The sequence below is a fragment of the Apteryx mantelli genome, chromosome 12, assembly GCF_036417845.1.
Source record: "Apteryx mantelli isolate bAptMan1 chromosome 12, bAptMan1.hap1, whole genome shotgun sequence".
Lineage (NCBI taxonomy): Eukaryota > Metazoa > Chordata > Aves > Apterygiformes > Apterygidae > Apteryx > Apteryx mantelli.
The window spans coordinates 13252682-13269068 of NC_089989.1; the positions used below are offsets into that span (position 1 = coordinate 13252682).

At 56.2% G+C, this 16387-nt stretch overlaps 1 protein-coding gene across 2 annotated transcripts in view; it reads right to left on the reverse strand.

Annotated features, from left to right (window-relative positions):
* Positions 1 to 16387, reverse strand: part of CACNA2D2 (calcium voltage-gated channel auxiliary subunit alpha2delta 2) — a 273384-nt gene that overhangs the window by 58721 nt on the left and 198276 nt on the right. For both annotated transcript variants that reach the window (XM_067303266.1, XM_067303267.1), the window contains one exon: positions 7714 to 7773. In XM_067303266.1, the coding sequence (XP_067159367.1) occupies positions 7714 to 7773 (60 nt within the window). The remainder of the gene's footprint in view (positions 1 to 7713; positions 7774 to 16387) is intronic.

The following is a 16387-nucleotide window of genomic DNA, read 5'->3' on the forward strand; positions in this document are numbered from 1 at the left end:
AACACTCAGCATCTGCCGTCGCGCATTCAGATGGAAACACAAAAATAACCGCACTCGGTGCAATCTGTCATAAACTCCAGCTTGAGGTTATAAAATGACACACTGGGAGAGGAAGGGAGAGCTATGGCCAAAATTAACAAGTCACTTGGTTAAAAAAAAAAGGAAAAAAAAAGGGGGGGACGAGAAGGAAAGAAGAGCGGCGACACAACCGCAGAGTGAGGGAGAGGAGCGGAGCCGGCGAGCAGCGCGCGGGGCCGCCCCGAGACGCAGCGCAGCTCTGCGTTGCTGCATTACTTGTCCGCTGCGCGCGCCGGCCACGTGTAAGCACACGGTGGGGGCAGAAACGGAGCCGCCAACCTCCTCCCTCCCTCTCCGGGGGCATTTCTGGGAAATAAGTGCTTGTGCCTGAACTGCGAAGGGAAACTTCACGGGTCGGGCTGGTGCGGACTCAGCAGCGGAGCGACTCTCGGAGCATCGGCAGCCTCTCAGCTGCCATCTCCAAGCCTGCAAAACGGCCCTGTTTGGCAGCTGAAGGCAGGAGGCTCTGCTCCCTGCAGGGGCATCGAGCCGCGCTCATATTTTTATGGAGAAGCGTGGCCGAGGGCCCGTAGGACACGGTATGGGGGAGCAGGGCACGACCGCAAGTGGTGCCGGTGCCCGGCCGAGCGTGGCGCAGCCCTGCCGGGAAGGCTGGCCTGCTCGCAGCACCGCCACCCCCACGGAGGCAATGGTGAGCTTGGCTTGGAGCCTGCGCTCCGTGCCGTCGGGGCTGCCCCACGTCCCGGTCCATGTCCCGCCTGGCGCTGGCTCCTGGGGGCCTCTGGTGTTACCTTACGGTCCTGCTCCACCAGAGAGAGCCCGGCAAATCCTCCTGCTTGTGCACAGCCGCAGCACAAAATCCCGCAGGTGATGGTACAGGGAGGCGGTGGCGGTCCACCTTGGAGGTCTGCAGCTGTGATGGTTTGCAAAGCAAAGACGGCAGCTTGGCCAACGCTCCCTGCGGAGCAGCTTGAGCAGGAGCCAGGCCGAGGCGCTGCACTTGCTGCCTCTCGGCGCCTCTCCGCCGAGCCGCTCTGCAGCCCGGGGCTCTGCCGTGCTGCTCTGCACTGTGCTCGTCCCCCTGCTATGCGGAAGGCTAGCAAAGCCACCGTCCCAGCCCGAGCGCACGGCTCTCCCTCCAGCACGGCACGGCGCCGCGCAGCAAGGAGTATTTTGCCATTAGAGGTGGAGTGAGGCAAAGGGGCGTCGCAGGACAGAGCGGGCTTCTGTGCAGTGCCGCTGCTGTGCAACTTCAATTACATGGATTTAACGAACGGTAACAACCAGGGACATCTTCCCGGTTTACAGAGCAAAAAGAGGTTAAACCCTGGCACTACGAGAGCCATTTATGCAATCGCTCCGCGCCCCCGCTCTCCCTAGGAAACGCTCCCGGCCGATGCAGGCTGCACCTTGCACGCTCGCTCTTGTCGCTGCAAGGGCTGTCGGTGGGAGGAGAGCAAATGCTTAATGCCTCAGGTGCGCCGCGGAGAGCCGGGCCCGTCTATCAAGTGTCCCACCCCGTCCTGGGCTGTCCTGATAAAGCCGCCGCGGCGAGCTCTGCAGTGACGCATCACTGCACATTGTTTCTGGGTGACTCGCTCCTAATTACCTTGATTAAGTGGTTGCAAACAGTGCTATTAAAAATATTTTTCTACGAAAATGGATTTCAGAAAGGTCTGTGCCATGAATGGCAAAATGAGCCAAGAGCTCCTCAGCGCTGGCACCTTCCTTGGCTCGGGTTTTATCAAGGCTGTTATCCCCCTCTCAGTCAAAGGCAGCTGGGTCCGTACGGAGAGGAAGCTATTTGGGGCCGAGGAAGGGGGCTCTGCAGCGGGAGCGCTCGCGTGACGGCAGCTGCCCATCGCAGCAGCCCCGGCGGGGCCCTTGGCGGGAGCGGAAGCAGCAAGGACCCCTGCGAAACGCAGGGACCTTGTGCCAGCCCTGCCCACGTCCCGGCAAGAGGGCGCAGAGCCCGTGCTCTCCCGCAGGGACGCGCGCTGCTGAAAGCGCTCCCAGCCCCGGGGCGCGCGGCAAGGGGCGCAGCGCGGCTCAGGAGGCCGCCGACCCTTCCAGCCGGCTTTAAGGGCGGCAGTGTAAAATCAGGCCCTTGCCGGTAGCGAGGGCTGAGGCGAAGTGAGGAGCTGGCTCGCCGACGCGGCGGTGCCCCGGGAGAGGGAGCGATCGCCGAGACGGGCCCTCAGCTCTGCACCGCGCAGCGGCGGAAACACCCTGCCGGCCACAAGGGCAGAGGTGGGACGGCAGGGAGACGGAGGCGGCGCATGCCAATGTTTTTGCATTCTGTCACCTCGTTTCTAAGTACCGCCATCCCGCGATTTCCCCTTCACGGAGGCAGAAAAGTTTCAGCCTTAGTATTCGCCCTTCAACTCTGCCTGCTGTTGCTTCCCCCCCGCTAACTGTAGCCTTACGGTGGAAGGCAGCTGGGACGCGGTGGCCCAGGCCGGCGTCGCCACCCCCCGGGGCCTGCCCCCAGCTCCTTGGGCTTTAGCTTTCGGCCCTGAACCTCCAGGCACGCGTTCCTGCAGGATCAACTCCCTGCTTTCGGGAGCCGCTGGGCAGCGACAGCATGGCGCCCTCCCGACGCCGGTCCGTCGCGGGGGGGACAGCTGGCGCTTCGGTACGTCCCCTGCCCACCCACGGCACGAAGCGGGCCAGGTGGCGGAGGAGCTGGCGCCGCGGGCTTGCTGGCCTCCCTCGAGACAAGGGAAGCGGCTGCTCACTTGCGTGCCTACTGCTGCCCGCCAGCAGCGCCCGAGCGAGGCTCCGTTTCGAGGCACAGGAGAGCACCGTGGGCAGCCCGGCGGCTTCCCGCGCTCACGCTCCGCTGGCGGGAACACTCTGGCAGCGGGGGCAGAGCTGCTCCTGCGGGAGCCTAGGCTCAGAGCTGCCACTGAAGTGACCTTGGATCTTGGAAGTCGCATCTGCCTTCCAAAAGAAGCAAGGGGAAAACATGCTCCTACTCCCGTTTCCCTGGGGGATGGAAAAGACGCCCTGAAGCATCAGTCGCCGTATGGAAAGGGGGCAGTCTGCCTTGCACGCTTCGCCATCCAGGGAGACAGCCCACCATCGCAGCATGCTCAAGGGACGGGAGCTCCGGGCCCTCCTTGCTCCCAAAACGTCCTGCTTAGTCGAGTGCAGTCGCCAGGACACGTGTGCGCGGCAGCTCCATTCCTTCCCCTTCCCTTCACCAGCAACATGCCACCGCATTCGTTCCTTCAGCTCATTTGGTTTCTGCGTCTTAATGCTTGCCCTTGACTTGAGCCCATCATCTCCACCAAGCCTCCACCCGGGCCAGGTTGCTTCACTGTCAAGGTCACAGGGGATCAGGCACATGCAGTCAAACCCGATCAGAGCAAACCGCAGCTCCCCCGGACACAGCTCCCCGCTGCGCTGCTGATCTGGCTCCTAACCTACATCCTGCCAAGTTAGCTACCTGCTCTTCAAACACCCGAGGCATGTGAGGTCTCCCCCAGGGTGCTGTCGCACCTGTGAACCACCTCCTGGGCCACACGGTGCAAGGAGAGCACTCTGACAGCATGAGACACGCTTACTTAGGTGAGCGCTGCGTCACGACGTTTCTTTTGGAGCTCTACAGCCTGGTACGGGAACAGAAAGAAAACACTGCAGCGAGGACCCGCACGCAGCCTAGAGGGCAGGATAGGTCCAGAGATGAACAGATCCGAGCCAGCGAGGAAGGACCAAGCTTCAGGACTCATCCCCAGCTGCTTCACGCTGCCAGCTGGGCATCTCTGCCGGAGCGAGTCAAAGACAGTGCCTGATTAACCAGTGACCCTGTGCATACCAAGTAGCAAGTATATGCTTCTGCTAAGAAAAAAATCAGCCTCTCCCGTGGTCCCCGGTCCGCGCTGTGCAGCAGCGACAGGAGAAGGAGGCGAAGGCAGTGGTGCGGTGTGGCTGGTCAGCATGGCTCTGGTGGGCACTGCTGAGCAGCAGCTCCTGCGTGCGGAGCGGGTGGCTCAGGCTCCCGTTGTCCTTGATGCACCATTTCCCTGCGTTGCTCTCCCCACGGCTAGCCTGGGGGTGGGCAGCAGGCACCTTGTGGCACACCAGCGTCCCCAGGTCTCTCTGATGCAGCGTTGCCGAAAGATTACAAAAACCTGTTTTCCCTAATGCCTCTTCTGGGAACAAGGCTTCTCCCCAGACAATCTTCGCTCAGCTCACGGGATGCTCCAATGCCTCGTGCATGCGGTAGCTGGGTGCTCCCTGGACCAGCTGCAGAGGAGCCAGGTGCTGGGCTCCATGTGCTCCAGATGTTTCATTATTATTTCCTTCTGTTGCGACCAGGCAGAAAGAGTTGAAAGGAGGAACATGAAGTACCTTCAGCCGGCATGGCCCATCCACCAGACTCCCTCCAGAATGGTTTGCCCTCTCCAAAACACATGCTGCCAGTAAACTAACAAAATCTAGACACGTGGAAGAATTGGACATAATGAGAAAACAACCTGAAAAGAAGTGAATGGGTGACTGTTTCAAAGAAAGCGAGGGAGCAGACTCCTGGAGTGATGGGCCCGACCTGCAGAATCAGAACCTGCACCCTCCCTAGGCTGCAGCAGACAGCGCAAAACATGGGGAACTGGCTTCCTGGGCAACGCGCTCTAGGTGACCCTGCTTGGGCAGGGGGGTTGGAGTAGATGATCTCCAGAGGTCCCTTCCAACCTCAACCATTCTGTGGTTCTGTGATTCAGCTGCCGAACCACAGCTTCTGCCATCAGGAATTTACTGGGCTTTATTTCTGGGGGATAAACAAGGAGCCAGTGCAAAACCAGACTTCTAGTCAAATGGCACCAAAGAAAACGCATAAAATGGCAAATGCAAAAGCAGAGTATCCACCGAGACTAAACTGAAGCATCTTGAATTCAAGTCAGATGTTTCTCTGTAAGATGGGAGGAAATCTGGGCTAAAACCCAGGTGCAAACAATGCAGTTAATGTATCCGAAGGCCCAGGGGAGATTTTCTTCCACAGCTCCTGGTCCCACTGAGCTCTGTGGGACTGCTGACCCCTGAGGACATACAAATCAGGCCCTGACATTATGGAAGGAGGTGAGAACCTGTAGGCAGATGCACTTGGCCGTGGCTCTCATGAAGCCACTCAGGGCCACAGCCTGCAGGCTCACCTGGGCGGCCCTGACCCCAGGGGTCTACTCACCCTGCAGGTCACCACCGCCCGCCACAGTGAAGGGTGTTGGGGAATGACTGGGACAGAGATCAGAAGTTAGCAAGAGGAGAATTCAGCCTTGGCTGGTGCTTTCCCTGGAGACATAGCAAGTGAGGGATAAAGCTGCAGCAAGAACAAAAATAGGAGTCACTGCAGGCCTTGGTGAGGCAACCAGTGTTTTGCATCCTCCCGTGCACACAATCTGTCTGCTACGCACACCTTGTTATCCTCTTAATGTCTCCTCCACGGGTCTTCAGAAAAGAAGTGACAGTAATTCAGCAAGACCTTCTTGCAGAAAGGTCTTGGGGACTATTAGCACTGATGACTTTGTCTCCTGAACAGGACAGCCAGTGGGGACACCTCACCTTTTGGGAGCGGAGATGTTTCTGCTAATAAAGACCAGGCGAACAATATTGCATGTGGCTGCCCCTCCAGCTGCCTAATACTGTCCAGTTTAACTTTTGTCTTCCTTTCTTTGTGCCTGCTGCTGTCCTGATCCTCTGCCGATTTCTCTGAGCTGGTCTCCCACGGTCCTGCCACCAGTTGCTCACTATGCTCTGCTGTCTGTGGCTCTGCTGAGCAGCTAAGCCAAGGACTCTGCTCATCCATCCGGCCTGGCATGAACCCAGCGATTACATGCTAATCCAATGCGTTCCACCCGACTAATGAGACTCTCTCCCAAAAGGCTCCCAGAAAGTCAGAATTTTCAAGTGTTTGCAGGACACAACTCCTGGTGTGAAGAGAACTGGCCACAAGGGTCCATCACAAGCTGGCCACGTGGCAAGCAAAAGCCAAACAGCTTTTCTTGACACCTTGCCTTCTCTTCTGCTTTTCCTTCATCTTCCCCTCCAGACTAAATCTTGCTCTTAACAACACAAAAGGCAGGAGGGTCTGTAAGAGCAGGATTTAGCTTTGAGTCCTAATCTCTTCTCCTCTGCAACTTCTCTTTCCACCTCTGTTTGTGTTTGCAAGCCCAGTTTGTCTCCCCAGTGGAGACTTCTTCTAAACACACATTCTCATTTGCTGGCCAAATACTGCAAAATGGCCAAGTTCGCTTTCTTTGTGGACCTAGCAGAAGTATACGCAGACGCAAAGCTATGACAGGCCACAGCAATATTCAGAAATCAGCCCCTGTCCCTTTGCAAAATAAAGGAAATGGAAGTTCTTCCTCCAGTCCAACGCCATCGGCTAGCAAGCACAGGGCTCACCACACAGACTGTCCTCTCCAAAAGGAAGAATATTCTCTGCAGGGGAGGAATGAGGCAAGGCAATGGATTTGCATGTGGTCACTCAACACGCTGTCCCCAGGAACAGGAATAGCACCTCTTATGCGGGTTTGGTCAACCTGCAAACCATGCTTGGATGCCAGGAGAACATGACCTAGCAAGGGCAGAGGAGAGTGGGTAAGACGGCTGTTGCCCATGACGGGTTTCAGCAGAGGGGACTGTGAAAATTTGTGCTTACCGAGCTACCTGCACTGTAGATCCACCCTGAGAAGATCACATCTGCAGACAGAAATACTGCCTCAAAGACAGCACAAATGAACTTCTGGCAGGCAGCAGGGCTTTCTCTGGGCTGGCCCCCTCAGGGCTGCCGGATGACTTGGGGGGTTCCCTACACAAGGGGCAGGAGCTGGCCTGGCATCCAGAAAGGGCTGGGTCTCGCGGGAGGGTTTTTTTTACTGTAGACTCCATTTGCACTGGAAGGAAAACAATCTTTCCTTCCTTTTGTATTATTGTTATAATTTGAGAGCATTTCCAGGCAGAATACTTCAGATTCCTGCTGAGCGTTATCACTGCCATAATTACAAAGTCAAATGCAATCATTAAAACAACATCTTCCCTCTCCAAGCTGAGATTACTCTTTCCCCCCCAAACGACACCGATTGGAATTGCTGTCAGGTGCCACGGACAGCGCTAGCGCGTGAGCGCGCGCCTGCTGTCGTCACCAAACACGAGGCCCCGCTCTGCACCAAACACGGCTCTCCCGAGAGCCAGCCGGGTGACCTGTCTCCGAAGACGGCCAGAATGTAAAACTCTCTTCCCGGAGCTCAAACCCAAAGTGTTTAACCACTAGCTCGACCTTCACTTTCTGTCTTCTGCCTGCTCTTATTACAGCATGCACAGACAGAGGCGATGCTGGAAACAAGCTTAAAATTGCTTTATTCGCTTTCCTTAGGGCCGGCAGTCCGTGGGGCCAGGGAGACAGGGAGTAGGGCGCACGTGCCAACTCCGAGACACACCGCGCGTCATGGACAACGCTTGCTTTCGGAATCACACAGCGAGGGAGCAAAGCAAGTGGACGAGGAGGGAAGGAACAGCCAGAGGACGGGGAGTAGCGAAGGGACAAGGAACTTATCACTGTGCCAGGGAGCAACCTCAAACCACAGTGTCCCAGCAAGTTAAATGCTCTGGGCAGCTCCCAGGAGAGAATTCAGCTTGGAGGGACTCAAGAGCGTGGGCGAGCGCCCGGAACCTTACCCTGATGTTGTCCTGCCAGTGGTGAGCCTTCTGGAACTTCTCCGCCGCGGTGGCCAGTCTCTGCAAAGAAAGCAAGAGAGCAAGGGTGAGCCCAGGGAACGCGCTGTACTCCAACACAAGATGGACCTTGCCCACTTCTCTCCCATCTCTTCCCAGGCAAGCAGGTTCCCTGGCACCGGGGCACCAGCAAACGCTGGGGGAACCCCAGCATTAGCAGCGTGTCCATAATGTGAGTGGGAAAGCCGGGATATTCAGTGGCTGCCGCAATGGGTCCATCTCCAGGGTGTGTAACGCACAGCCAGGCTGTTGTCTGGATACCACGGTGCATTTGCTAAACCCATCAAGGGAATGAGACCCCCAGGTACCCTCGAGCCCTTTCCCACCTCCAGGAGCTGTTAAAAGCCCTCTCCTCTTTGCCACACAGGCTGAGAGGGCAGGGAGAAAGAACAAACTCTGCTGCTGACCCACACGTAGGGGAGCAAGGCCTGGGAATGCATTTACTGGGCACACGGGGCTGGGATTTCTGTTTGCTTGCCTCCGCCTTTCCCAGAGCAAGCAAGCAAGCATCTCCAGAGGGATTGCTGCCACTTGAACTCAATTGGGTCTAAGCTATCTCAGCTCAGCTGCTGCCACGTCTAGCAGTAGAGCCGGTCAGGCTCTCATTTGCTCGTGGGGCAAGAACTGAGCTCAGGTCCCCTGTGCTGACAGTCTGGATGCACCTGGCTGTGGCCGGACTGGTGAGAGGCCCTCCGGAAGGGAGGTCAGGGCCCTTCCAAAACGCTTGTTCAGCTTGAGGGCCCAGCGGCAAGGGCCTCTGCCCGGCCCCGATTAACCCTTCCGGGCATCCGCCTGGCCGTTCGCCTTGCCGCAAGCCCGGCGGATAGGCAACAAGCACCAGTTCTGCATTGCTAAGTGAATGAAAGCCAGAGCAAGATAAACACAGCCGACCGTTCCCTCCTGTCCCTCAACCAAAGCCAGGCAGCAGCGACCGCGGCAGCCCAGAGGGGCCCGTTGTCCTTCCCCTGGCTACCTCCCAGCTAACCAGACATGCGGTTTCACTGGAGGGGCTGGGGCCTGCCCCCTTGAGGGTCTTCCCAAGCCATGAACCCACAGGATAAGTAGCACTGGGATGGGGAATGGGACCAAGACCTCACCCTCCTGTGAACAACCAGGACCTACAGGAGAGAAGCCAGCCTGTGACTTGAAGACCTCCCTGCAAACCCCACAAAGGCCCTGAGCTCACCGACAGCAGCAGCCAAGCCAGACCCAAGTCCGCAGGAAGCAGGAAGATCCTGGCATTAATAATTCATTGTGTTAATACACAAAATCAGGTGTAACGGTGCTCACGGTAATCGTGCTGGCTTTAACGCCTCTGCCAGCACTCTCCGTATGCCTTGTCAGCAATGTTTCAAACACGGTCGCTAATCAGACAAGGTTAATTTTGCCCTCCCAAACTCCTGCCCTGCTCATGGAGGAGTGTGGCCCCGGTCTCCTCTTGGGAGCTTGGAAATTTGCAGGATCTTGCCCGTTCTGCCCAATTCAAAGACAAGCGCTGGGGATGCGCACCAGCCTTTGCACTGCAGGCTGGCGATAGCCACCTGACCAACAGCTTGGTGACCTCCTGGGCCAACGGGGAGCAAGACAAGCCCAAAGCACGGCCCGCTTGGGGAGCGCAGCGCAGACGCACCTATGACTCCCTCTGCTATTGCACACCCAGCCTTCGTGCTGTAACACGGCGTGCTGCACCTCAACTGGGGTCTCAACAGCTCCGAAAAAACCCAGTGATAGTGGCAGGAAGAGCAAAAGTCTTCATGGGGCAGCATGTGCTATGAAGGGTCCCTTTCCCCTACCTTTTCCTGTCTCCCACATGGGTTTTATAGCACTTCTGGCCAGGGCTTGGTAACAATGTTCGATAGCCACAGCACACACGCGCGAGCCGAGGAGCTCAGGAGACCCTGCCAGGAGCTCTGGGGAGAGTCGCACGTGTTGCTGCTACGACTCTGCTGCAAGAGGGCAAAAATTCAGCCAGGACTCCTGCCACGCACCAAGGCCACGCTGCAACTACGGACGCCTGCAACCGTCACGTTTGCTGGTGCAAAATCCCAAGCGGTCGCAGCAGGGCCCAGGGCAACAGAGATCGTGCTCTGATACAGAAACATTCATACCCCGCTGTTATCAATTCCTCCGGCACTCCTGGAAGCCCACAGGGATGCAAAACGGTTCAGCTCCTCCAAGCGGCTGCGGCACACGCGGCGTGAGAGTGGCCAGCGATCGCTGCTCCGGGTGACGCAGCAAGCGGGGTTTCTCAGAGGACACAAGAAGTACCAACCGTGTCCTCCCCAAGGAACTGGAGAGCCGGATCCCCAAAAATGAAGCCCAAAGGCTTCGTGGTGCCCCTGCCCTGCACACGCAGAGCCACGCGCGGCCCCCCCGTGCCCCCCTCTGCCCGCAACGCACGCAGAGGGCGGCTCCGGCAACGAAACGGGGCGCACGTGGCAGCACCCAACACCAGCAACACGGAGGCACCAGGGCCAGGACGGAAAGCGCTGTGTGATGGAGAGCACCACCGCAAAGCGCAGGTACTTGAAAGTAAGGCAACAAGCAGCGCAAGACCTCATAAATCTTACCCTACCGACAAAGCGAACACAGTTTATTCTTATCAGATGTAAGGAAATGCATATTCCATCACAATATAATCTCAGCGTAGACTTGTAGAAACTTTCTCGTTTAATCTTTCCTTTTATCTTGATTTCAAAATCAAAGTACTTTCTTTCAACGGCTAGTATCCAAGGGGAAAGATCAGTAAGCTATCAACTGAATGCTGAAGTAAAATACTTACCATTCTGGTTGCCGAGAGAAAAGGATTAGAGACAATACGCGGCTGAAAAGAACAGCTAAGTAATTGTGAATTTTCAGTGCAATTCTGTGGGGGGGCTCGTGTGTGGTGTGGTCAGGGCTAATGCGCGGCGCACTGCTCTACTCCTGCCTCCGCGACGTCCAGCTGGCCTGAACAGATCCAATTATAAAAGCAGCGGCCCAAATTCTGCATCTCATTCCCAGAAGCTTTGGAGCTCTGTTTATATATTGAGATGGCTGATTAAAGGAGAGCATTTATTCTGAATCACATTTAAGGCAGCAGTGATGAAATATGCATTTTTCTATACTTGATAAGAGCATGTTTGTTTATTATGGGCCCTGGTAAGATTTATGGACATCTTTAACTATTCATTGCCTTGTGTGAAGTGCCTGGAGTGTTGCAAATGGTGCAATAAGTGACTGCTGGAGCCGGTAAAGCCACTTCAACGGAATATATTTTTCCTCTGGTAAATGTCAATTTATCAAAGTCGATCTGGACAAAACTTTGGTTAAAAAAAAGAAAAAAAAACAGATGTTCTTTTCGGTTAAATGGCACGTTCCAGTTACGGGGAGCCCGCTCCGGCTGGGGAGCAGGGCAGGGGTGAGCTGCAGCTGGGCAGCGTGCCGGGGTGCATGGCCCTGCCGGGTGCTGCTGGACACCCACCTCCGGAGACAACCGCCTCCGAACCCGGTCCTCGTTTCTGCCACGCGAGGGGTGCCATGAGTGTCCTTCCAGAGGGCCCTGCGGCTCTCCGGACGTTCCTGGGTGCCCGTGCGGGCTGCGAGCAATGAGTACGCAGCAACCGAGGTGGGGACTGCAGCGGGAGAAGGAACAATCATGAAGCAAATAAATATCGCTACGGAAAACAGGATTTTCTCCCCTCCTCTCTCCCCGAATTTCTGTGATGCTGGACAAATCACTTAACACAGACTTCTCACAATCTCTCCTTAATTCCCTGTTCCTCATTTTCTGAATATCCAGCTTGAAACCCTGAGGTGTGATTTGACAAAGCACTAAGTGCCGAGCTGAAGTTAATGGGAGCCGTGCTTGGAGCGCAGGCAGTCCTGCGAATGCTAATGCTGTGCACAGGAGTCAGGTCCTCCGGCCGGGCACCCTGGCAGGGAAATACTCTCGCTGTCACACACTTGCTGAGAAGCGATGGATGTCCTCCCAGTGCCCCCTGGCCGGGGCTGCGACGCTCTCGCTGACCGCTGGAGGCAACAACCAGCAGGCAGGACGCTAGCGGGGTACTATCAGCCTGGGCTTCTGACTCCTCTCTGCACTTCTGTAGGATGCAGATGATGGTGAAGGAGGAAAACCTGGGCTCATCTGAGCCAAAATGTACCCAAGAGTGGAAAAGAAACACCCTTCACGGCCAAAGCAAGGGCATGTGGCTCATGCCATCTTTTTGGGGATTGCTAACTAAGCACTGGTCTACTGTCCAGGCCACGCAACTATCAAGAAGCTCCACAAAAGCGTTAGTGTGCTGGATGCTGCATACACAAGCCGCAAGGAACTTATTCCTGCCCCCAGGAGTTTGCAAGGCCACAGCAAGAGGACGAGAGCCCAATGGGCCAAGAGGCTGGAGGCAGCCTGCGTGGAGGGCAGGGAAACGACTCGCATGAATCCTGGCGGAATTGCGCAGCTCCCATGCTGGGGGTTTTAAGAAAAACAACAACTGTTGTGATAAAGGCTCGAGACTCCAAAATGCCAAGCTCGCTGCTGCAGGGGTTTGCCCCCGCTGAAATACAGCTATCGTGGGAGCACAGCCCTGGAAAGGCCGCTACAGCCACTGAGCCCCGGCAGTCACAGCCACATTTATAAACCTTCCCACAAATCACCCAACCGCTACTCAAACTTCTGCAGGTTTTTTTGCCCTGTTGCTCCTGTTGGGAGGCTGTTCTACAGCCCTGTTGCTCTTGTGGCCAGAAATCTTCCCATTTCCAGCACACATTTATCCACGGCCAGCTTACACTATTAAATTTATTAGATTGTATAATGGCCAACATTAAAAATTTAATGTTTATAGTTTTGATGGTCTGCAAACATCATAATGGTTTTCCCTGCTGCGAAGGACATGCAGCAGTGCTGGCCGTGACAGCGGGCTCCAAGTCATGCCTCCATCCACACACAGGGCCACGTTGCTCTAACTGCGCTCATCCCATGCTTCCTAAAGAGCCCCCAACTTCAGCAGAAAATCCAGCTGTAGCAAGGTGGAGGATGAAACTCCTCTCTCTCAGAGTGCAAACATGCAGAACTACTAGAGAAGACCCCAGAAAGCTCGTCTGGGAGCAGTCACATCGCGTGTCTGGCTGCTGGCAGAAGGGAGGGTTTCTTGCCCCCCTACGGCCCCCCAGGCCCTGCCTGGTCTGGTGGATCAGGGGCTGGTGGGCAAGGGGACCCGGTGGTGGGTAACAGCACAGAGCTGGAGTTGTCCACCCCAATGGACCCTCCCGGCCGCAGGTAGGGGACCACGGCAGAACGTGTAGATGGATAAATGGCACGGAAAGCCCCACTGGGCAGTTTGCTTTGTTTTTGTACAAGAACAGGACAATATCCAATTAAATTCCTAGGAAATACACCCGTGATGATCTGAAAGGACCAACCTGCTATGAGAAGCTGTAGCTGTTCATGGTTCACCATTCTGCAAGAACCTGCCATGAGAGTAGTAAAAACTGCCGGAGGGCAGAGCCTGCTCTGAAGAGCCGCTGCAGGCTGGGAGAGGACTGCCTGTCACAAACTGCCTCCCCGGGAAAGCTTAGACCCTGTCCAGAGACAAGCTATTGGCACAGAAAGGATGGCTGATAGCTGGAGTAGGAAAAAAACAAGGTCAAGTGAAAATATTGCTGCCCTCCAAGCAAGGACTAGCTAAATGAGAGCTCTAACATGGAAAAACAAACAGAGAAGGATATGCTGGGGAGCTATGAAATCACAGCTGGCACAAAGAGGGAATACAGGACATGATTATTTGCAACTTTTCATAGCACAATAAGCAGAAGACCTCAAATAAAACTCTTAAGGAGCAGGTTTGAAGCAGAAAGGAAGGAGGTGCAAGATGTTATGTAGAATGAGGTATGAATGGCTTTGGCAAATCCACATGGTCCTATTAAACATGAAAGTGGGGATGCAACCTCTAGGTTAGGAAGCTCCTCACTACAGCTGCCAGCAGCTCAGGAAGTTCACAGGATGTCCTGACCTTACAGGCTTTCCCTTTACTGACTGCTGTCAGAGACAGGACATAGGGCAGGAAACCCTCAGCCTGACCCACACAGTCCCATCTGCTCCATAACTCCCTCCCACACAATTCCACGTTCTCCAGGCCTGGAAAAGGAGGACGGGTTCGATCGAAGACCGACGGCTTGGGACAGCCCCAGCAGTGCCCATCCCGCAGCCTCCTGCAGCTTCGCCCCAGCCTCTGCCAGCACGTCAGCTCTGGTATTTCCGTTCTCACCCCAATTTCCATGTTCACACTGGCCCCAACCTGCTGGTGATGCTGCTACCCCGACAGCGTGTCCCTTCTGCCGCTCTGCCATGGCTCATTCCAGGCCTGGAGCCCCATCCAGCTCCACAGCCCAGCCCGGCGCTGCTCAGCCCTGCAGGGCTATTTCGGACAGCTTTACTCCCCAGCAGGACCTGAAGCAGTCTCGGGGCAGGAAGGTGCCCAGGCAACCTGCCGCGCCAATGCGTGCCCCTTACGCCCTTCCCCTCGGAGAAAGCGACTGGTCTGCCAAGAGCCACATGCTGCTCCACATTAATGCCAAATGAGTTCATCATGAATAATGTTATCGTGATCAATATAGCTCAAGGATTATTTCTAATCCTTAATAATGACTAAACCATTATTTTTAAAGTGTTACAGATCAATCAGTCCATCTCAAGGTGTGCTGCGTGCAGAGACTGCGAGATGCCCGGGAGGCGGCCGCGCCGGGGAGCCGCACTGCCCTGGCCTCGCTCAGCACCTCCAGCGCTGGGGCAAGGAGCTGCCTCCCCAGCACGATAACGAAGTGGGGAAGGGAAGGACACCCTGAAGGACCGCAGAGCCCAGGGCCAGGTGCCTTCACCCGGAGCTCGTCCCAGTGGCACAGGGCCAGGTAGCGTCGCCCAGCCCGCAGCTGTACCCCAAACCTCCACCTGCCAAATGAGGCTGCTAGAGATGGCGCTGGGCTCAGAGGGTCCCAGTAAGGGTCCTGTTCATGTCCACCCAGCGCTCGTCCTGCCTGCTTGTACGAACAAGGAGAGGCAGCCTCCAAAGCTTCCCAGGTGGGCTTTGGACCCACCACTTTTTGTGATTCTGACTCCAGCCCTGCCCTGCAGACACGGAACAGAGGGACCAGGAGGCCCAGAACTGAGCAAAGGGAAATACGCTCCAGAAACAGGCCCATCATTCCGGGGCAAAGGTGCCCACGAAGAACCCAGCTGGCAGCAGGGCTGGGCCTTGCTTTTACCGGTTCCTGGGACACGCGGGATCCCTCTTGCACCAGCATCGGTCTTAGAAGAGACCAGTGCTTTCCAGGCTGACTTGCCCATCTCCCTCCGGGCCAGTTCTCCTGCTCCCCTTCAGCACTTCTCCTGCATCCATGGTGGCACAGGGCAGGGCAGGGGGTGCCAGACATCTGAGCAGAGCTCTGCTGCATGGTTCAAAAGCAACAAAAGGCTAATTATAGGAATTACCAAAAATAACGCATTGATTTGAAATATCTCCCAGCTAGGCCAAAAGAAGGGGCAAAATTTCCAGCACACTAATGTGCAGGGACTTCCCGACCTCAGCACTTTAAGGAGCACAGTTCTATCCCAAGAAGTCACCAAGGGCTAAGCATAGGAGATTTAGAGCCTGAAAATACTGGATTGAAATGACACTGCAGGTCATAAAAGGCCAGCAAGAGATTTGCAGTGGATTGTTTTCCCGAGATCCCGACGGCTGCCGGCTGCAGGGGGAGCTTGGGGGGAGAGGCGCTGTGTGGGCTTTATTGCACCTCGGCCTCGTTCTTATTCTGCACGCTGCTTCTCTCCGTCTCGCTCCTCACCCGCGCAGATCCATCATGAGCTCTGCTCGGAGTGCCAGCTTGGTCGGGATTAAGGGAAAGCACTGGCTCAGAACCGGCAGGCGGGGGCAAACAGGCCGGCTGGCGCGGCCCCGCTGCTCACCCTCCATTCTGAAAGCATCGCAAGACCGGGGACGGCGGGGAGAAAGGGCGAGAGCAGAACGAGACGGGCTGCTCTTTCGCTCTCTCTTTGCCTCTGTGGGCTGCAAGGAGGAGGAGAAGGACCACTCGGCTGGGACGCTCGGACCTGCCACTTGCCTCCATCTCTTTTGGAGCCCCCAGGGCCAGGGTCAAAGCAGAAGAGTTCATCCACCGATGCTCCTCTCCTTGTAGTTCACTGCAATTACCCCAACACTTTCCTCCCTTCTTTCCTCCTTCGTCCCTCTCGTTTCCCACGCATCTCCCTCCCACATCCCAGCCGCCCTGCTCGCCATTCCCCTCTGCTCATTCCCCCTCCGGTGGTCGCCCTTTCCCTCCCGCTGCACCCGTGGTCCCTCCGGCACGGCTCCAATTCTTCACGCAGAGCCTTTCCAAGGGAAAACGGCCCACCACTTTGCTCAATCCCTCTTCACAGCCCACACGCAGCAAATAGATATGCCCTGGATGTTCCCGACTCAGTCAGATCAGGGGATTTAACTTTAGAGGCAGCTGAGCAGAGCCCAGAGAGCTGTACAGGGAGACCAAAGGCCAAGGTTGCATTTATAAAGCAGGATTACGGCAAATGCACTGCAGCAGAAAGGAGGCCAGCCAGCCCTGCATAGCAGCAGGAACAGCC